Here is a 22921-nt window from a genome sequence, read left to right as displayed (position 1 = left end):
TTCAAACATTAACAATACCACCTGCTGGCACCCTCAAAAGGAAGTCTCTGTATTTTCATGCAATTGATGAGGTGGAAGGTTTTCAAACATGAAGATCTCTTCTCCAGCCCAGCATCTAATTTCACTGTATAAAACAGAATGTTATTTCATATGCAGCTTTTTAAGAATGCAGATGAACAAGATGAATGGTGCAAACACATAAGGAATCTTAAAATAAGAATGAAAATAGGTTATATTTGGGATTTAATTGAGAGAAATCTTAGAGGCTCTTACTGTTCAATTCATTCACTCTTTCTAGATATATCTAGAACCTACTGCATGCCAGGCACTGTGTTAAACCCTGAAGGGAGGAAGCTACATAAAAGGGTTCAAACTAAACCCAGTCTGGTGGAGGAGGCAGATAGGTAAATAAGTCATATCTATGATAGAAATATGCGAAAGTTTGGTATGAACACAGATGGGGGAAATAACTACATTGTTCAGAAGAATTTGGGAAGGCTTCCCAGAGGAGGCCCTATTTTTTTTTTTCAGGAAGAGTTCATAATAGAGAGTATTTTAGTACAATGGAATATTATGCCTCCATCAGAAAGAATGAATACCCAACGTTTGCATCAACATGGACGGGACTGGAAGAGATTGTGCTGAGTGAAACAAGTAGCAGAGAGAGACAATTATCATATGGTTTCACTTACTTGTGGAGCATAAGGAATAACACAGAGAACATTGGGAGGAGAGGAGAAGTGAGTTGGGAAAAATTGGAGGGGGAGATGAACCATGAGAGACTATGGACTCTGAGAAACAAACTGAGGGTTTTGGAGGGGAGGGAGGTAGGGGGGTGGGTGAGCCTGGTGGTGGGTATTGTGGAGGGCACGTATTGCATGGAGCACTGGGTGTGGTGCATAAACAATGAATCCTGGAACACTTTAAGAAAAAAAAAAAAGAGAGGCACTTGGGCTGAGAGAATGCTGTGGGTATGTGAAGTCTTAAAAGTCTGTGTGTAGTTGTGGACTAGAGTACCATGTGTTTTCTGCTTAGCACGTCTTCCAACATCTTCTCTGGTTCCTTTAGGGAACCACCTTCTCTCTCACTGTGGTCCCAGAGGGGCTGCCCATGGAAGTCAGAAGAGTGGATGCAGGGTTCAAGTTGGCGAAGTTAGAATATTCCCTCCCTCTGACTACAGGAATTATTTAGAGATAGTCATGTGACTTAAGCAGAACCAATCAGAGGTTTTTCTGGGTTAGTCATAATACTCAAGCGGAACTATCAGAAACTTCTCTGGGATGGATATATGAATTTAGTGAAAGAGAAGACCCACTTTCACTGTGGTGGTCCAGCTGGGCACATGGCAGTGTGGGGTCTGGAAGCCATGTTCTGGCCGCCTGAAAAGAGCCAGTTTGCCAAATGAAGTTAGCAGAGACCTACAAAACAAGTGCTCTCTCTCTCTCTCTCTCTCTCTGTGAGACTGAGCCTCAACAACATCAGATACGTTGAACTTCCAGATTTTTTAAATCAAATTTCCTTTTTTCTCAAACTGGTTGGGTTTGGGCTTCTATTATTCCAAATTCATCAAAACAGCTTTGACAAATTGCCATATCTTAGCAGCATAACAGGACTAGCAGGCAAAATAAGAATCAAGGGTCGAGTCATAATGACAGCAATAAGGCATTCAGGTTTTTTACTCTGAAGGCAATGGGGAGTCGGCGAGTGATTTTGAGAAGCAAAGTGATACAGTCCTATTTTGTTTTAAAAAGACATCTCCCACAGGGTGATGAGTCAGGGTATTGCTCATTCATTCGTGCATGCAAATATTGTGAGAGCTCCCACCTACCAGCGAGGGTGGAGAGAGAAGGATGCATATTTCAAAATCAATAGTTTCTCACATATGTCAGGAAGCAGTTTTCCTCTTTAGTAACTAAGATTATTTAATTAGCAATAAATACCAAAATTTTTCTATGTTAAGTAATAGAGTAAACACTTCAAAGGAACATCTCCCATATCACAAGAGCTTCACAGGTGACAGGACATGTGTTACGATTAGTAAGCACATTGATCAATAAAGGAAACAAAGGAACAGTCACAAGAGGAGGTTGTCCCAGTGTTTTTCTGCCCATTTAACTGGCATCTTTTCATGTGTCTGTTGGCCATTTGTATGTCTTCTTTGAAAAAATGTCTATCCAGGTCCTCTGTCTATTTTTTATTCAAATTATATGTTTGTTTTGGTGTTGAGTTATAAGTTCTGAATATATTTTGGATATTAACCCCTTATTGGATATATCACTTGCAAATATCTTCTCCCATTCAGTAGATTACCTTTTGTTTTGTTCATTGTATCCTTCACTGTGCAAAAAAGCTTTTTTATTTTGGTGCAGTACCGCTAGTTAATTTTGCCTTTTTTCCCCTTGCCTTGGGAGACATATCTGGAAAACATTTCTATGGCCGATGTCAAAGAAATTATTGCTTATGTTTTCTTCCAGAATTTTTATGGTTTCAGGTCTCACATTTAGGTCTTTAATCCATTTTAAGTTTATTTTTGTTCATGGTGTAAGAAAGTGGTCCACTTTCATTCTTTTGCAAGTAGCCTCCAGCTTTCTCAGCACCATTTGTTAAAGAAACTGTCTTTGCCCCACTGTATATTCTTGCCTTTGTCATAGATTGACTGACCATATAACTGCGGATTTATTCCTGGGCTCTCTATCCTCTTCCATTGATCTATGTATCTATTTTTGTGTTGGTACTTTACTGTTTTAATTACTACAGCTTTGTAGTCTATACAAATTTTAGGATTATTTGTCCTAATTCTGTGAAAAAATGCTATGGTATTTTGATGGGAACTGCATTAAAACTGTAGATTGCTTTGGGTAGTATAAACATTTTAATATTAATTGGTTCTTCCAATCCATGAGCAGGGAAGTTCCATTTATTTGTGTCACCTTCAATTTCTTTTATCAGTGTTTTTTTTTAACATCTTAATTTTTATTTTATTTTTTCAGTGTTCCAAGATTCATTGTTTATGCACCATACCCAGTGCTCCATGCAATACGTGCCCTCCTTAATACCCACCACCTGGCTCACCCAACCCCTCCCCCCCCGCAAAACCCTCAATTTGCTTCTCAGAGTCCACAGTCTCTCATGGTTTGTCTCCCCCTCTAATTTCCCCCAATTCACTTTTCCTTTCCTTCTCCTAATGTCCTCCATGTTATTCCTTATGTTCCACAAATAAGTGAAACCATATGATAATTGACTTTCTCTGCTTCACTTATTTCACTCAGCATAATCTCCTCCAGTCCCGTCCATGTTGATACAAAAACTGGGTATTCATCCTTTCTGATGGCTGAGTAATACTACATTGTATATATGGCCCATACCTTCCCTATCCATTCGTCTGTTGAAGGGCATCTTGGCTCTTTCCACAGTCTGGTGATTGTGGCCATTGCTGCTATCAGAGTACCGGTCTTTCACTTCCTTGGTTACATTTATTTCATTATTTTTATATTTTATTCTTTTTGGTATAATTGTCAATGAGGTTGTTTTCTTAATTTTTCTTTTGGCTACTAACTTAGTTTAATGTATAGAAATGTAATTTCTATACGTTAATTTTTTAAAAAGATTTTATTATTTATTTGGCAGAGAGGAGACAGAGTGTGTGTGTGTGAAAGCACAAGCAGGGGGATTGGGAGAAGGAGAAGCAGGATCCTGTGCTGAGCAGGGAGCCTGACCCGGAGCCTGACTGCAGGATCATAACCCAAGCCAAAGACAGACGCTTAACTGACTGAGCCACCCAGGTGTCCCTTTGCATATTAATTTTGTATCTTGTGACTTTACTGGGTGGTTTTGTTTTTTGTTTCTTCTTTTGTGGAAAAACATGTATAATCTTACTAAGGCATTCCATGGTCATCAGTCACACATTCTTGATAGTCAGGCACTGTGTTAGGGGCTACACTAATAATGGGAACATGGTTCCAAACTTATGGGGACAGAAACCAAGTGCGAGAAAGACATCCACCAATCCACCAACTACAAGGATGGTCATGTGGTAGTAGAGGTCTGTACAAGGTATTCTGGTAGCAGAGAGGATGAAACATGGAGCTCAAAGGTGCTTCCCTCTGAAGTCACGGTAGCCGCCATGGAGAGGACAACACTTGAGTTGGAAGTGACGTCATAACAACAATGTTTTGGGAAATCTACCAGGTGGTGTGGAAGACTGGAGAGTGGGAACTGGGGAGAAGCCAGGAAATCTCTTTGGGCAGGGCTCCCTCTCTCTGTGTTGTCATTCCAGCCTGTGGCACACAATCCCTGCCTCTATGGTACTGCCCAGCTCCAGCTCCAGCTCTCACTAAGCGGTCTTCTGAGGGTACAGCTGCTGCAGAGACCTGGCCCCAGAGCTCCAATACAGCACCCTTCCACTGCCCTGTCCCTGTGTCCCTCCAGCAGTTTCTTGTTGCTGCTAATTGTGTTGCCTCATCCATTTGCTCCTCAATACAGAAGAAAAACACCCATGTCACCAACTCCCTGTACTAATTTCCCTCTGTGTGAGATACTCAAGGTGGTTTCTATTTTCTGCCTGCCTTCTGACCTGTTTACAAAGGTCAATGAATTAGTCCAAGCAAATGATGATAATGGATGGAGGCAGAAAGGTGAACCAGGATTTTGAACCTCAGTGAACATGGGAGTAAGAGAGGAAATTTGGGGGTCTGGTTCCCACGATGACAGTACCAGCCAAATTGCAAAGAGCTCATGAATGCATCAGGGCTTAAATTCATTTGCTTCACTGATGACCTATGATTTGCTTGTGCCTTCATGTCTGCGATGCCAACCTGAAGTCAAGGAACACATGTATGACTTTTGCTTTCAGCTTGAAAAGTTCCTCCTGAAATATACATTTTTATTGGTCTTTCAAAAAATAATAACAGTGCTCCATATATCTTGATGGTGATGAAATCTCTCGTGTTACAAGAACATTTGTTTACTATTGTAGAGAAAAATTTGGTTCCTGCATTAAAACACTTAACAACTTACATGTGCTTTCCTTGGTGGTGAAAGGAAGCAATCTCATTGGTGTTGAGTACCAGGGGTTCATTCTAATGACTAGTATCCTGCAAACTGAAAAAACCGGTTTCATGTTTTCCTTTTACATAAGTATGACATGACTTTTCTTTTCTTTCTTTTTTTTTCTTTTTTTTTTTTTACATTTGGCCCTTTATATTTTTATTGGTAAGTCCACAGCCAATTTTATTATTGCTCATTTGAAGGTAATATGTCCTTTTTCTTTTAATTTTTGGCCATTTCTCCATGATGGACTAAGATGCAGTTTTCACTTGCTTGTGGAACATAAAGAATAGCATGGAGGGCATTAGGAGAAGGAAGGGAAAAACGAAGGAGGGGGTAATCAGAAGGGGAGAGGAACCATGAGAGACCATGGACTCCAGGAAACAAATAGGGTTTTAGAAAGAAGGGGATGGGGGCATGGGTGAGCCTGGCAGTGGGTATTAAGGAGGGCACGTATTGCACGGAGCACTGGGTGTTATATGCAAACAATGAATCATGGAACGCTACATCAAAAACAAATGATGTACTGTACTGTATGGTGACTAATATAAGAAAAAAAAGTAGAAGTTAAAAGGAAAAAAATAAAAGAGATTGAAAATCCGTATCACTTGACTTTAACATTTGTAGCCATGTCCCCATGGGCCTCCCTGACCTAAACTTCTGTTCCCTTGAATATCTGCTGCGTGTGCTGAACGCATCATCCTCGATTACACTATCCAACTCCCTGTGGGCTACAGAAGAAAGCCTGAATCCTTTAGTCCAGCAGTGAAGCTCCTTATCAGCAAACTCTAGCCCACATGGTTTCTCAAAAGATTAAAAATAGGGACACCTGGTGCTTCAGTGGGTTAAAGCCTCTGCCTTCAGCTCAGGTCATGATCCCAGGGTCCTGGGATTGAGCCCCACCTTGGGCTCTCTGCTCAGCAGGGAGCCTGCTTCCCCCTCTCCCTCTGCCTGCCTCTTTGCCTACTTGTGATCTCTGTCTGTCAAATAAATAAACAAAATCTTTTTAAAAAAGGATTAAAAATGGAATTACCCTTTGATCCAGCAATTCTACTTCTAAGTATACTCCCTGTCCCCCTGCAAATTGTTCACAGCAGCATCATTCACAAAGGCCAAAAGGTGGAAGCAAACCAAATGTCCAAAAACATGTAAGTGGATGTGGTTTACCCACACAAAATGTGGTTTACCCATATAATAGGATACTATTCAGCCTTAAAAAAAAAAAAAGGAAATTCCAACATATGCTATAACATGGACTAACCACCCTCCCTCACATGACAGCTACCATTATCAGAAGACAGTCAGCACACACTCCTCCTATAGCACAAAGGCTGGTGTGACGTCACCTGACACCCCGCCCCAGGGTGGGCCCACAGTGACATTGCCCCCAAATCAGGATTTCATCTTGCAAAGCACGTGGAGCTCTCTTGTCTTATTGTGATTTCTGAGCACATGTATCTTCCCTGCACTGGGTATGAAGTACTTTGAGAACTGGTGTGGTCCTGCCCCATCTGTCACCTTGAACACAGGACTGGATCAGGCATCTTGAAGAAGAACTTGTCCAACAAGTGTTCTTTAAGTCTCTCTTTCCAAGTAACTAAACTGTGGTTGGTTTGGCCAACAAAGGTATTAGGACAGGTTATCAGAGACTCCATCAAAATATTTCTCTATTCTCCAGCAAGAGCCTTGCCTTCTCTTCATCTGTAGGACGGAATGCTGCCCCCTGCCAGTCCATCTCCCACACAGCAGCCAAAATGATCCTGTAACAGAGTGGCCAGCGCCCACCTCTATTGAAAGCATAGATCAAATGATGTCACTGCTCTGTCAAAAGCCCGGCAATAACGTTCCACTCTCTCAGGATAAAAGCTGAAGCCGATAAATCTCCATTACCCTCTGTTTCACCTCTCCCCCTGGCCTTACCTCCACCACTTTCCCTGGTGCTCACACTGCTTCAGTCATGTCGGTCTCTTTGCTGTTCCTGAGACACACCGAGCACACTCCCATCTCAGGGTCTCCGTGTTGCTGCCGCGAGAGGATACGCCAGCATTGCCACAACTCTCGCCTAACTTCCTCCAGCTCCCTGCTCACACGTCCCTGTATCAGAGACATCTTTCTCTGACCCCTCCCCGTAAAGCGGACACAAACCAGACCCCCATCTGTGGTTTGCTTCATGTTGCCACAGAATTTGGCAGTACTTGTCATCCTCTGACATATTACGTACATATTTGTCTGTTCTCAGCCCCTGTCCCTTAGAAAGTATGCACCAAGAAGACAGAAACTCTATCAGGCCAGGTGCATTGTTCACTGCTGCATCCATAGCCCAACATGATGTACGTACTTGGTAGGTCACTACTGAGTGGACGGACGCATGGATGCACGGATGGATGGGTGGATGGATGGATGGATGCGTGGATGGATAGATGGAAGGATGAACAGATGAATGAATGAATGAATGAATACGTATGAAGACTGCACAGGTTGTTAGGTCCAGCATAAAGGAGTAATGCAGAGTGCCACAGTAGGTAGCACCAACTTGTAAATATGGAAACTCTACACACCTTCTTCTCTACACCACCTTCTTCTCTTTCCTCATCTCAACGCCCATGTGACCATAGGGAATTCTTTCAACAATCCTTGTGGCAACTGTCACAAGATAGAGTTCACATTTAATAATCTTACACTCAAGGTCCTACACAAGGAGACGTGAGTAAGCCAACCCCTTCCTTGTATCAAGTCTTCTTGGAAACATGCTCTCTACCATCTGTCCCTGTTGTCAAAATGCCATTCAGACTTCAAATCCCATCTTCTCCATAAGCAAGGCATAAAGCATATGTGATCTGTCACTTCTCAGAACTCCCTGAGTATTGTGTTCCCACTTAGCTCTCTTATGATTCATAGCCCTCCCAGCCCCCCTGTCTTTTCCTCACTTGCAAAAGGAGCGGCGACTACACTAAATTGTAATAAGATACATACACTGACAACTGTGTGACTATATGTATGTGTACGTATATAAATGTGGGTGTTTGTATACATACATACATATATCCTGGCACATGGTGGTCAGGGTCCAAATATGCTATTATTACTAATAACCTATAGCTACAGGTTATTATTATAGCAACTAATAACTAGTAACAGGCCTGAGGCTTCTTGGGGGTAGAGTTTTGTTGTCTCTTAACGTTTCCGTCCTTAATGCCCAAGCTTTGACCCTTCCCCAGTATTATTCACTGACTGCTGAATGAAGGATACAGTCAGGGAAGGGATTCAGAGCTGTGGGGAACAGCACAGGAACAAAGCTTCAGAAATCTCAGGGCTTTTGTTGTACGCTGACATTTCAAAAAATGCTGACCCCATTTCCTGACACTGCATTCATCGTCTTGGTTCTGAACATCTTCTGTAGAGCAGCCTCTAATTTATTGGACCCATTTGGAGGTTTGTTTTCTGCTTTCATATTCTGCTCCCAGATTTCATTCCAGTTTCTCTGACGTTGAGACCCGGGTCCTTATTTCTAAAATTTATTATCTAACGCAAACACTCTCTGCTCAATTGCATGAGCAGTTTACATCTAGAAGATGGAACAGTCCCTTTAAGGGATAAATTGGATTCTCTTGTATCTCACTTTTATATCATCTCAGAGCCATAAATTCTCAAAATGCTGGCCTGTAACAGAAGGGAAACCAAGCTCTGTGCCTGGAAATAATGAAATTACTCTTGAAACTGAATTGGAATTTCCACACTCAATGACATTTCTGCGCGTCTTCCATTTTTTTCCCATCTGAAGATTTCTTCCTAGTTGCTATGACTCCAGTACCACAGTAATGAAGAGGTACTGCTGTGGTCCCTCTTGGATCTAATGAGAACCAGCAGGTTACTCTTGGCACAGTGAAGGCAGAGAAGGACTGGGAAGATATTGAGGCCTATGGAAATAGGTCCTATCAGTTTTATACTAGGTATATTGATTATTATTGTCTTATTATGGATTTCCCCAAAGGTTTGGAGGATGCTAGGCAGGAATTATGTCAGGAGTTCCACACCAATCATTTATTCCACATCCACGTAAGCCCATTTTAAAGGTGACAAAACGAGGCATGATGAGATGAAATTTCTGAGCTCTCAGAGCTGGCATAAGTGGTGGCATCAGGACTCCAAACCAGGCAGTCCAATCTAATGCTCATGTCTGATAGATGTGACACAGGATAGAGCTGAGTCCAAGTGCAAAGTGACAAAATTTAGGATGATATTAAAATGATTTTTATAGTGCTGAATTTCTATCAAATATATTTTTTTCCATCTAAATTACTCCCTCTCCCCAATTATGTGGTTTTCAACAAGGGAAACATCAGGTTATTTTAATCAGCATGAAAATACAATAGTATCTATAGAAAAAATTACACTGTGTATTTGGATATACATATGATTATTAATATATACATAAATAAAACATTCTTGCTTTTAAAAAATAGAAAAAATAAAGTTCATGTTTAAGAAACACCTTCCCTTTAGGGAGAAATTTGTTTATGCTTTGATCTTCTTCATTAAAAAGGATGAAGTGCTCATTACAGGAAATTTCAAAATGGAGAAAAGAAGGAAAGGGATTTGTGTGGCATCCCCCTTCGAGGCCAGCACATGGGGAGATCACCTTCGAGTCTTTTCTGCTCAATAAGCAGACATTTGTTTACAGGTCATGCAATTTTATAAGCTATAATTTTATCTCAAGATCATACCAATAACTGCTTTCAATAGCGCAGAGTTTTCATAGGAAGAGTTAAACATACAGGTGTCTCATCGTCTCAAGTCTCTCAAAGGGAGGTATACAGTTTACAAAGCCACTTTCTTTGTGTTCTTCCAGGATGACTGGTCATGGTAAAGTGTGCTATAGTAAATACCCTCACACTTACAGCATCTTACAGAGGCCATACTGGAGCCTTACCGTACTTTCCAAGACGGGAAGTCAGTGCGTCCAGCTATGAATACTCGCAAAGTACTTGATTCCTATTCTCAAGTACCTTTCCAAAAGGGTTGTAACAGCTTCTGCCACCAGCAAATAAGATTCAGACTGCCCAGAGAACATTTTTCCGGAACACTTTGTTTTAGGAAATATCTGTTTCCTCCCAAAAGCAAAGCCCAGCCTAGATACCATCACTGATGACCCCAAAGCCAGGCCGATCCTTAGAGACAAATTTTATCCTGGCTCCTCTGTGTTCTGCACTGCTTTGAACATGTTCTCACCAAGCACTTCCCACATTGGCTGAGATGGTCATTATATGTCTGCCTCCCTAACCCAACTCCGAGTCAGGTGTCTAGCATACAGCAGGTATTCAATACATACTTATGAAGCATCTGGGTTTTGAAGTAAGAAACCACGTACTTATGTATCAGGGTTTCTTTTTTTTTTTTTTAATTTTACTTGTTCATTTTTAGAGAGAGAGAGAGACAAAGTGAGAGTGAGGGGAGGAGCAAAGGGGGAGGGAGAGGGACAGACAGACTCTGGGCTGAGTGTGGAGCCTGACACAGGGCTGTAACCCATGACTTGAGGTCATGACCTGAACCGAAACCAAGAGTCAGATACTAAACCCCTCAACTGCTCAAACAACTGAGCCACTCAGGTGCCCCTGTATCAGGGTTTAAGTCGTGCTGTCTGGCATACAGTAAGTGCCAATTAAATACTTACTAACTCAATGAATGTAAACCTGAGATTTGACTTACTTCAGAGCCCGCCAGAGCAGAAAGAACTCACTACTGGGACACATCCTTTCAGTTCCTTGGGCCTCAATCCCTCATTTAAGGCATAAACATTTATAAATACCTACTGTGTGCCAGGACCTATAATGGGTAATTAGGAAAGGTATAATTCTGAAAGTATCTTCTGCAGCAGGTGTCCTGTACAGTATAGGCAACCAGAGAAAAGTCTTCATTGAAGTAGGAACAGAATTCACATGGATGCCCAAAGGAGAAACCACCCAAGGGAGAGGAGTGTCTTCATAGAGGAGGAGACTTGGAGTTCAATATGACTGCAGTAGTTTACACTGTACCCCCTGAAAGATACGTCCGAGTCCTAAGTCTGGTATCTGCAAAATGTGACTTTATTCAGCCATAGAGTCTTTGAAGATGTAAGTATGTTAAGTAACTCGAGATGCAATCACCCTGGGTTTAAGGTGAGCCCCACATCATTCAACCCCCCAGGAGCCCCGTGGACAGATATCATTCTTCTTGTTTACAGAGAAACAAACTCAAATCAGATTGGTAATGGACTTGCCCAAGGTCCTCTGCACCAGGAACACAGTACGAGAACTCTCAACACCAGCCTTCACAGCAGTGAGTGGTAGGCCACGCCCCTGCCTACCCACAGGGTACCCTTGACTCCTCCCGCTACTGTCAGGAGCAGAGGCTGGGTTTCTCTCCCTCACAATCTCATTCCTTGTGTTCCACCACTTGGAGGGTTGAGGTCAGAGGTTTGGTTCCTTGGTTCATAAATTCCACTGGTCATCAGAGGAGACCCAAGCTGGGAGCCAAGGAGGGCAGGTTACTTACTGCCCTTCTCCAGCTAAAGCCACTGGTTAGGAATATCTTGGCTCTTCCCTTCTTTTACCTACATTGCCGTTACATGAGTGACAAGCCCCCATTGCCAAAGACATGAGATAAGCAGCCCAGCCATATTGTGACACTTGGCAGTCTCTACTCCTACTGCTCAAATTTGATTTCCCAATTAACTGGGATTGGCCAATGAAAAGCATCATCCCAGCCTCATTCTGTTAGCAATTTCCTGGGAAAGGCACATAGACAATTTCCCCAAATTATCAGGAGTTAAGACAGTTTATCTGTACAGAATTCAGGAAGCATAATTATAAGACAGTGAACCTATTTACAAAAAAAAAATTGTTTTAAATTACAAACACACAAGCATTCCAAGAAAGGGGCATAAATTCTATCTCTATCACTTCATGCAACCCAAACTGGAAACTGATGCTGTCCCCAGAGGAAAATAAGCAACTTGTCAGGGCATTTCAAGAACTTCAAGGAGGGAGGAGGTTGAAAATTGTCACTTAAAATATAGTTTTATTTGCACGTGCAAACAAAAGCCTAGAGGTTTCGCTATTTCATGAGAATCACATGATTTTTTCCTTCATGAAAGCTTTGGTAATGGACAGATTCTACATATTAATATGGGGGGGTGCTGGGCTCCCATGGTTCACCAGTACAGAGACAGTGAGATCTGGTGACTTGGAGTGACCACCTACTGTTTGCTCCTGGGAAGTTACTTTTCTCCATGAGACCCAGCAGTCTCCATGAGACTCCATGAGTCTCATCTGTAAAATGGGGCTGATTACAGGAACCATTTCAGTTCACCTTTTGGGATCAGATGAAGTCACACCTGCAAAGCACTTAAAACAGAGCCAGGCACATGCAAAGTGCTCAGCAAATGTTGATGACCATCATGGGTGTAGCATCCTAAAAGCACGCTGATTTTTGTTTTGTAACTTCCTATTACATGTTCCAAATATGGGGACAACCCACTACATTATAATGCTAACTGCAGGTAGATAAGAACGAGGCTCAGTTACAAGTCCTGCCCTGTAAAGGACTGTTCTCATTTTATTCCCACCCGAAGACACAAAATGTCAAATATCTCATTGGTAAGTGCCTTTTTACATGTTAACATTTCAAAACAAAATTGCCTGTGGCCTACTGGGTATTTACCCCAAAGATACAGATGTAGTGAAAAGAAGGGCCATCTGTACCCCAATGTTCATAGCAGTAATGGCCATGGTCGCCAAACAGTGGAAAGAACCAAGATGCCCGTCAATGGACGAATGGATAAGGAAGATGTGGTCCATATACACTATGGAGTATTATGCTTTCATCAGAAAGGATGAATACCCAACTTTTGTAGCAACATGGACGGGACTGGAAGAGATTATGCTGAGTGAAATAAGTCAAGCAGAGAGAGTCAATTATCATATGGTTTCACTTATTTGTGGAGCATAAGAAATAACACGGAGGACATGAGGAGATGGAGAGAAGGGAGTTGAGGGAAATTGGAAGGGGAGGTGAACCATGAGAGACTATGGACTCTGAAAAACAATCTGAGGGTTTTGGAGGGGCGGGCAGTGGGAAGTTGGGGCCAGCCTGGTGGTGGGTAATATGGACGGCGTATATTGCATGGAGCACTGGGTGTGGTACATAAACAATGAAATCCGTTACACTGAAAAGAAATTAAAAATATTAAAAATAAAAAAAAAACCTTAGCAGAAAAAAAAATTGCATGTGGCAAACACAAATGGTGAACGTAAAGAGGATGTCTGAAGCCTGTGCTGTCTATCAGTGAAAATGCTCACAATAATGGGAGGACTGTCATTTGTTTTTCACACACGTTCCTTTGAATCTTTTGAACTTTATAACATACACATATTATTTATTAAAAAATAAGATCTGGGGTGACTGGGTGGCTCAGTTGGTTAAGTGTCTGCCTTCAGCCCAGGTTGTGATCCCAGGGTCCTGAGATTGAGCCCCACATCAGGCTGAGCAAGGAGCCTGCTTCTCTTTCTCCCTCTGCAGCTCCCCCTGCTTGTGCTCTCTCCCTCTGCCTCTCGAATAAATAAATAAAATCTTTAAAAAATTACAAATAAGGAGTGCCTGGGTAGCTCAGTGGGTTAAGCCTCTGCCTTTGGCTCAGGTCATGATCTCGGGGTCCTGGGCTCTCTGCTTGGCAGGGAGCCTGCTTCCCCCCACCTCTCTCTGCTTGCCTCTCTGCCTACTTGTAATCTCTGTCAAGTAAGTAAATAAAATCTTTTAAAAAATTACAAATAAGATCTGGATTTACCTCTATACTCCACAGCAAAAAATAAAAATAAAAAATAAAGGATTTACTTCTTTATTTTCGCAATGTATTCAATAAAGTGACAAAAAATGATAAACTATACAAATCAGAGTTTGTACACCCTTAGACAATCTGTAGCAAAAGGATTGCTTGCTGCACAGATAATGCTAGTTTAAGTAGAGAAAGGAGCTTGCTAGTGTTAAACTGGCAGGATTAAACTATTACTGGTCCTAAAGATAAAACGTGTTTTCCCAAAGTAAAAAGATAACAAAAGAAATTATTCCTGACAAAAATTTGACAGTAAGCAAATATTTTGTCAAGGCTGAGTATGTTCACAGCCCATAACTCCAAGGCAAAGCAGGAGAGGTTTCTTCTGCACCTGATGGGACTCCTGCCTCCAAAGGAGGGACGACCATGCGTCTGATGAGCTAAGGCATCACGGGGACCAGGAAGCTTTGACACTGTGCATCAATCTGCATATAGGCAAAATCGGGGCTGGAAGCACAGGAACGTGCAGGACCAGTCAGTCACACGTCACCAAGAGTGCTTCCTGAGGGGTTGAAAGACACTGTCCTGCTGGGTTCAGACATTTTCAGAGCAAAATCTGATAGAAGTAACCCCACTGGTGAAAATTTTCTCCAAGAGAAGCTTGAAAATGCTGCCCCAAGCCCATTCTGATGAGCATTTAGATCACTGCTCAGTTCAAAACCGTGAATAAATGGTCGCCCTTTATAGGCTCATATCTGTATCTAAAAATGCAAGAGGGCGGAGGGTTCCCAGTGGCCTGGCCTCACCTGAGCTGCGAGCTCCCTTCAGATCAGCTCATTTTTCCCGAATAGATGGACATAATGTGACAGCATCTGCCACAGACCAAGGAGACTCCGAGAAGCCATTATCATTCATTTCCTTTTTTTTTTTTAAATGAAAGGTAAAGTATGATCTTATGTATCAAAAGAATCATGGCTACATAATGGAAGTGGAATGAAAAATGTCAAGACATTTTTCACATCAAACATGAGATTTCAAAGGAACTTCATGTCTGTGGCACACAACTTAGGGTCTCAGCAGAGACTGCTTCTTCTTTTTTTTAAAAGATTTATTTGTTTTAGAGAGAGCCAGCGATGAGCACTCAGCCTGACACAGGGCTCGATCTCACAACCCTGAGATCAGGATCCCAGCTGAAACCAGAAGTCAGATCCTTAACTGACTGCATCACCCCAACACCCCTTGAGTGTGGCTACTTTGAAAAAAGCAACTTTCATTTGTCTGTATAAAATATGGCATCAGAGTCCTGGCACATAAGGAGTGGGGGATTTATAAATTCATCTGTTGAATTAACACAACACATTGAGCAGCATTATCATATATCCTTATGCACCGTGTGTATGACACATAATCTGAAGTCTGAACACATCAACACATTGAAAAAGGGATTTATTGAACTATGTGGGAGGGAAAAAAGCTGACTCAAATTTCTGCCAAGCCTACCATTTTAGAAGTGGTAAGACAATCCTACTTAGTGCATTTTTAAAAATTTTAAATGGTTGGCTAACTCCTTTTCTCCACGGTAGATCTGGAATCTGAGGACAGATGACCTCACATTGAGTGACTTTAAAACATTTGCTGAAGTAAAAAAGTGGTTCCAACCATCACACTTTCATGGGACAGTTCCAGTGTCTGCCTGGTCCATCCCTGGCTCTGCTCTGAGAAGCTGGCTTCCATCTCACCATGACATCCACATGACTCAGTGTCTAGGGGAAATGAGGCAAGTTTGTCGTCTACTGCACACTAGTGCAGAAACAGCTGTGATAATTCATGAATGGCATTCACATAACTGATTGGGAAAGAACTTGCTCCTTCAAGCACCTTCAAAAGAGCCTAGCTGGCCCACAGAGGCCACCCTAACATGGGGTGAACTTCCTCAACAAATATCACAGTTTTGCAAACAGAGTCCAATGCCGAATGGCTGCACACGAAGGCTGGTGAATGAACAATGGGTCCTCAGTGAACACTCTCTTCGTTGCGTAGAACAACCCCTCTTCTACTACGTACTGCTACTATCGCTACCACAACTTCCTCTTCCTCTTTCTTGTTCTTACTCATTGTGTTGTTTATTATTTGTAGTAAAATTATGCACAGAAGTATTTCAAAGGATCAATACTTCTGCAAGTTTTGTTATAAGGAGCAACAAGCCCTATCACTTTCTCCCCATCTCTCCCTCTCCGTCCATCCTGAGAGTTTTGGTATGTTTATCTCCTTCTCTGTCAATGACAGAGAGAACTCGGGCATTTCAGGCTCCATCTGCTGGCCTCCCACTAGGAAAGATGAGGATGTAGCGGTCTTTTTCCCTGAAACCCCCAGGAGACATGCTCATCCTCGCATTCTGCCTTTCCCGAATGGAGTGTTGTATTTTTGGTTAGATCAACTTTCAGGGCTGCCATGATTCTGATTATGCTATACAGACCTGGTTCATACCATAAGCTGTACTACACACAGACGACATCATGTACAACCCTACCATTCCCTGAGGTTAATAACTGTGTTATTTTAGTTGAGCTTTTTCCTAAACTTCTCCAGTTACTCAACTTCAGAGTTTTCACCAGCTCAAGAACTTCCTTTCAAGGCACCCCGATGCACCAGGAATGCCATCAGATCATGCTTCCTGAAGAAGTGTGTCCCAGGGTGTTCTGATCCACTCAGCACCGGCCAGGGTCTACACCGTAGGCACAGTCGACCTCCTTGAACCTCCCTTCATCACCATGCTGGAGATTCCCTATGGCTCTCTTCTCTGCTAGAGCCCCACTTCCATCTTCTGTCTTTTCCTTCTTCTTGATTTAGTCCTAAGTTTTTGTGGAGTCCACCTCTTTTTCTGAGAGTTACTTGAGAAAAGGTGAACATGAGGTACATTTTTTGGAGACCTTGAACTTGTGAAAATGGTTACCCTCACACTTGATTGGCTAGAATGTCTCCACTGCTTTCTAGTGTCTGATGAACCCAAAACAATCTGATTCCTTTATGGCCTGCTCTTCTGTGGAAGCTTATGGGATCTAAAGTTTGTGTTGATGGGCATCTGTTTATGGCCCTCACTGTAACTCTGGAAACCCATGTGTTTCAGGTCCCAGAGACATTCTCTAATTATTTCATTGATGATTTCTCCTGCCATGTTTTCTTTCTTTTCTCTCTCTCCTGATGCTGGGATTACTGGATGGGTTCTTGAATTTTCTTGTATCTTCTCTCACATTTTCTTTGTCTTTCTGTTTTACTGTGTGAGGGATGTCAACTTTGTCTTCTAACACATCTTTTGAGTTTTTATTTCTATTGTCATATTTTTAACTTATAAGATCTCTGATGTTATCTGAATTTTAAATAAACATGGTGTTCCCTATTTTATAATCGCAAACATCTTTTTATCCCTATGGAAATATGGATCATAGATATTTGGATATTTTCTTCTCCGTGCATAGCATCTGTTATTCTAAGTTTTTTTTTTTTTTCCCCCTCTGTCCATTTGATTGTTTGAATCTCACTGTTTGAGACAGAAGATTTCCTGGGATGTCTGATAAACCTTGGTCATTGGTAAGCTAGTTGGCAGCTTCCAGGAAGTGAGTGGGGTTTGTTGGCTATGAACTATACACTAAGGGGGAGTGGTGAAGCTATGAGGTCACAGTCTCTTACTCTTGGCTCATCCACACTGAAGTCACATCCTCACTGAAATCACAGTGTCCTGCCTGGAGGAAGGCCTGAATGTGTACTCTCAGAGCCCAGGTGGAATGGGGCAAGGCTGTTTATTTTAGCATCTGGTTCGTATACTATTTTCAGTACAGCGTCCCAACTCAAGTAGGTTCATATACCATCTTAGTCTTCTGGTTGGGTGAAGTTACTCAGATGATTATTCAGCCAACGAGTTATTCACAGTGGACAAGCAGCTCTGGGATTCTCAGGAATTCCTAAAAGGCTTTCAAACAATTCACCTTACTTTAACCTTTTTACCTCTCGTTTCCCCTCCAAAGATGCTGATTACACCTTTAGGGGATTCTTTGGCGTCCATTAGCGCTCATCCCAGTGACAGCCTGGAATTTACATTCTTGGGCACTAATCATTCACCACTCTCCCTTTTCTTTCAGACCACCCTCTCCCCAACCCCTGCAATGTGTTTCTGCATTCTCCTCTTTAGTCTTCCCCATCCTTGGGAGTTTGTCACTTTTCAAATACTCTTGCTGTCATTTTACTGGGGCTTCAGGAGGGACAAACTGTACAGATGTGTGCATGCGTATGTGCCTAATGTACATCTTTACATAGAAATCAAGACTTTCTTTACCACGTCTTCCAAAATGGTCTAAGTTAGAAGAGCTGGTAGGCATGGTGTGAGACCCCAGGTGAAGAAATCTGGAGCCACTCACGCCAGCCCCCTCCTCTGGGAAGAGCAAGACTTTGTTCTACCATTGCCAAAGCCTCTCCCTGGTCTCCTGCCTCTGCAGACAGACTCACTTTGCCTGCCTGTTGGAGTGCAGGGCTATGCATGGGTGGGGAGAAGCAAAGGCCCTGAAGAAGAGGCAGAAATTCAGAGCTTATAACCAAAGCCCAGGGCCAACAGTGAAGCTTCCCAAGAGGGAGAGCACTTCCACGAGGCACAGCACTGATCTGATATTTGGAAAGGAAGAGAGAAGATTCCCTCACACTCCCAACTGATGCCACGTGACCTTTCTAACCTGAGACTGGAGGGACAGAACATTCCAGCCTCCAAAGTCACGCTGGAAGAGAGGCGACAAGGCCAAACACCAGCCCCCTCTCTCCACAGTGGGGTGTTCCCCCTCAGACGTAGGTGACAAGTGTCCGCTGAGAATGTAAGAGCAGTAATGCGTTGTTCGGCCATTCCTTAGCTCCGTGTGCTGTCCCTACTAAGGAACGTCAGCAGCAGAATGCCCGGCGCCTTGGTGGACTGCTCCCACCACGCGCTGCCGCCCGCGGGCCGCTGTCCCCGGGCACCCCATTAGTAGCCCAGTCACCTGTGGATGATGTGGAACCTTTGCAGGTACTCCAGGGCCAGCGCCAGCTCACAGATGTACAGCTTCACTGCCCCCTCTGTGAAGTGGACGTTCTGCTGTAGGTGGTAACGCAGGTCCCCGCCCAGGAGCAGGTCAACCACCATGAACATGTCCTCCTCGTCCTGGAAGGAGTACCTGCGGGCACAGAGGGACAGAGGAGGTGAGGGATGGAGACACTCCGACATCCTCAAGACCGATGCCCCCATTCTACAGAAAAGCAACCTGAGGCTCAGAGAGATGCACCTGTGCCACCGAAGTCACAGCATGCCATCAACAGGTTCTGGCTGGCAGATGGCATTTCAACCAACCAGATGCCAACACCTGACTTTGTTTTTATTTTTTTTTAATTTTTTAAAGTTTTTATTTAAATTGTATTTAAGTTAACAGGGGGCATATTAGTTTCAAGGGTACAATATGGCAACGCAGCCCTTGCATACAATACGTGGTACTCATCACAAGCCCCCATCATCTGTTTCACCCATCCCCCACCCACCACCCCTCTGGTAACCATCAGTTTGTTCTCTAGAGTTAAGAGTCTGTTTCTTGTTTTTTTTTTTTTTCTGTCTCCTTTCCCCCCTCCGCTTTTGCTCATTTGTTTTGCTTCTTATATTCTACAACTGAATGAAATCATATGGTATTTGTCTTTCTCTGACTGACGGATTTGGCTAGCATAATACACTCAAGCCTCATCCATGTCATTGCAAATGGCAAGACTTCATTCTTTTTGATGGCCAAGTAATATTCCATTGTATATATTTACTTTGTCTTTAGTAACTGTTTTAATGGAGTGTTTTCGGGACTTGTAGTAGGTAGTCTCCAAAGCTGCATCCATCCACCACAACACCCCTTGGTTCCCTCCCACCACATGCCACTCCCCACACAGAGCTTGGTTCTGCTCCCCCTGAATGTTGTGATGCTCGGTCAAGTCCACACCCAGGCCTCAAGGGAACTGGCCTCCTAGGATCCAGCCAGAGCCCAAGCCCCATGGAGAGGCCAGGAGAAGGAAAACAAAGGTGCTCCAGTCAACAGCCCTGGCTAGGCCACCAGGAACAACCAGCAACAACTGGCTGCCATGGGAGCAAGTTGCCTCAGGCACTGGGAGAGACCACAGCCCCTGTTGATGTCACATGGAGCAGAAAACTTGCCCATCTGAGTCCAGTCAGCACATGGAACACAAGATATAAAATAGCTGTGTTTTAAGCCACTGAGGTTGTGAGGGTTGTTTTTTAATTTGGGGTGTTTTTTTTTGGTATGTTTTGTTTTGTTGTTTCTTTCAGCCATAGAGAACTGAACTAGTACTTAATTCATTTTCACAGAACACATTTAAGGCTTTCTAAGGACTGAGGAGCCAACATATGAACCTCAGGACAGTGTTACACAATTGTCAAGAAGAATCTCAGCATTGCAGAATGTTTTCATACCCCATACAGAATCGTGGAAGGTCATCATAAGGGAAACCTGAGCAATAATCACAGAATGGTGGATAGTTACCATGGAGGCTTAGAGCTTTGTCTCAGACCCTTGGATATCAGACCTGGGTCAGCCAGGCTAGCCCCCTTGGTTCAACAGAAGAGGCAACTGAGCCGCAGAGGGACGAAGGGACCCAGAGAGTCAGCAGGAGGAACCCAGACCCTGCCTCCTTCCAGCACATCGATGACCACACACCACTGGGTGCTGTTGTGATGGACACACTGTGTGTTTCCATAAGCTGGGTGTGTTTCCTGGACTCAGCTTGCCAGTATCTCTTGTAGGATTTTTCGTATCTTGTTCCAAGGGACACTAGCCCACATTTTCCTACCTACTAATTCCCTGGCCCAGATCTGGTATCATGGTAATACTGGACTCCTATGATCAAGTGGGCTTTTTGTTTCTACGTTCAAGAAGAGTTGATGAGAGGCATCACTGGTGTGAAGAAAGTCTGGTCTCATAATACCCTCTGTTCCCACACTGCTGATTCATGTAACGTGTTCCTGTTGGCACTGTCTTGCCTTCTTGCTCCTCCCATTCAATAAAGAGATGAGCAGGTCAATGACCTGGGCTGACTAGGAGGTGTACACACATTCCCTGGCTGCTGGTGTTGGTTCCTCAGGACCCCTTGGGGGTGCTCCCTGGGGTGGATGAAAAAAAAGCCTCCTGGAATCGTCTTGCTGAAAATGGGGGTACAATCCATCTGCAGCATGAAGCTACAGAGGGTCAAGCAGGTTGAGAGCTAAACACACACAGAGAGGGGCCCTGTTGGAGGTGCTGGCTCCAGCCTGGGCAGCAGCCTGAACTTTGTATATCCATGGGCAAAGACTCTGCTTTCTGACCTCCACTACTTGACACAGTGTTTCTGTCATTTGGAATAGAAAGAGTCATCTGATACAATTTCCATGATACATCTTTCCATGCATTTGCTACTGGAGAGAAGGGTTGAGATGCTCAAAAAGGAACCACAGGAATCAGCTATAAATGCCTCCTCCAGATGCCCAATTTGTATTCTAATAGTTGAAAGACTATTGAAACATTACATTAATAACCAGTGAGTTCTGCACCCTCATTCCCAGCTAGACTGTCAAAGGGTATCTCATTCAATATTCCGCCAGAACTCTTTGGAGGAGCAACATGAATTTTTAGGATAGAAACTTGCAGACCAGAATGAATTCTAAAGAGGAAACCCAAAATGCAAAGGGAGCAATAATTTAAGCAATAAGTCAGGTTGCGGTTTTCTCTTGTTGTAGATCCTTTCCCCCATGCCCCCTTGGGCCATGGACTCTACATTCCCAAGGAGACTCAATGCTGTTATCAGAGAACAGAGAATGACCTTTCATTTATCTCTGCAGTTTTGCACTATTCCAAAGCATTGTGCCATTATTCCTTTTGCCTCTTTTTGGACTGGAATTATAAGTATGTTCTCATGATAATGTTACACATTGTCATGGAAATGATGAAGACCACAAGTGAGAAATCTACATTCTTTTTTTTTTTTAAAGATTTTATTTATTTATTTGACAGAGAGAGCTCACAAGTAGATGGAGAGGCAGGCAGAGAGAGAGAGAGAGAGGGAAGCAGGCTTCCTGCTGAGCAGAGAGACCGATGCGGGACTCAATCCCAGGACCCTGAGATCATGACCTGAGCCGAAGGCAGTGGCTTAACACACTGAGCCACCCAGGCGCCCCGAGAAATCTACATTCTATCATCAGAACACCAACTCATGGAGAAATCTGGGCAATTAGGCTCTCCTTCCAACATCAAAGAAGTTCAGGAGTTTGCAAGTTATCAGTCCTGGCCAGGACATGAAAACAGACCAGCACAAAGAACCCAATGTCTATTTCAAGACAATTTTTTTTTAAATTGACATATAATGTATTATTTGTCCCAGGGGTACAGGTCTGTGAATCATCAGGCTTACGTATTTCACAGCACTCACCATAGCACATATCCTCCCCAATGTCCATAACCCAGCCACCCTATCCCTACCATCCCACCCCCAGCAACCCTCAGTTTTTTTCGTGAGATTAAGAGTCTCTAAATGGTTTGTCTCCCTCCTGATTCCATCTCGTTTCATTTTTTCCCCTCCCTACCTCCCACAACTCCCTGCCCTGCCTCTCAAATGCCTCATATCAGAGAGATCATCTATTTGTCTTCCTCTGATTGACTTATTTCGCTTAGCATAATAACCTCTAGTTCCATCCACATTATTGCAAATGGCAAGACAAAGGGCTAGTATCCAAAATCTATAAAGAACTTATCAAACTCAACACCCAAAGAACAAATAATCCAATCAAGAAATGGGCAGAAGACATGAACAGACATTTCTGCAAAGAAGACATCCAGATGGCCAACAGACACGTGAAAAAGTGCTCCATATCACTCGGCATCAGGGAAATACAAATCAAAACCCCAGTGAGATACCACCTCACACCAGTCAGAATGGCTAAAATTAACAAGTCAGGAAAGGACAGATGTTGGTGAGGATGCAGAGAAAGGGAAACCCTCCTACACTGTTGGTGGGAATGCAAACTGGTGCAGC

The 22921-nt window shown here is 43.2% G+C and overlaps 1 protein-coding gene across 1 annotated transcript in view; it reads right to left on the bottom strand.

Annotated features, from left to right (window-relative positions):
- Positions 1 to 22921, bottom strand: part of STK32B (serine/threonine kinase 32B) — a 368267-nt gene that overhangs the window by 96907 nt on the left and 248439 nt on the right. Inside the window, exon 4 of the mRNA XM_032855239.1 lies at positions 18871 to 19044. Coding sequence (XP_032711130.1) covers positions 18871 to 19044 — 174 coding nt within the window. The remainder of the gene's footprint in view (positions 1 to 18870; positions 19045 to 22921) is intronic.

This window comes from Lontra canadensis, unplaced genomic scaffold, assembly GCF_010015895.1.
Source record: "Lontra canadensis isolate GAN:19392208 unplaced genomic scaffold, GSC_riverotter_1.0 scaffold1, whole genome shotgun sequence".
Classification (NCBI taxonomy): Eukaryota; Metazoa; Chordata; class Mammalia; order Carnivora; family Mustelidae; genus Lontra; species Lontra canadensis.
This window is presented reverse-complemented; position numbering and strand designations above follow the sequence as displayed.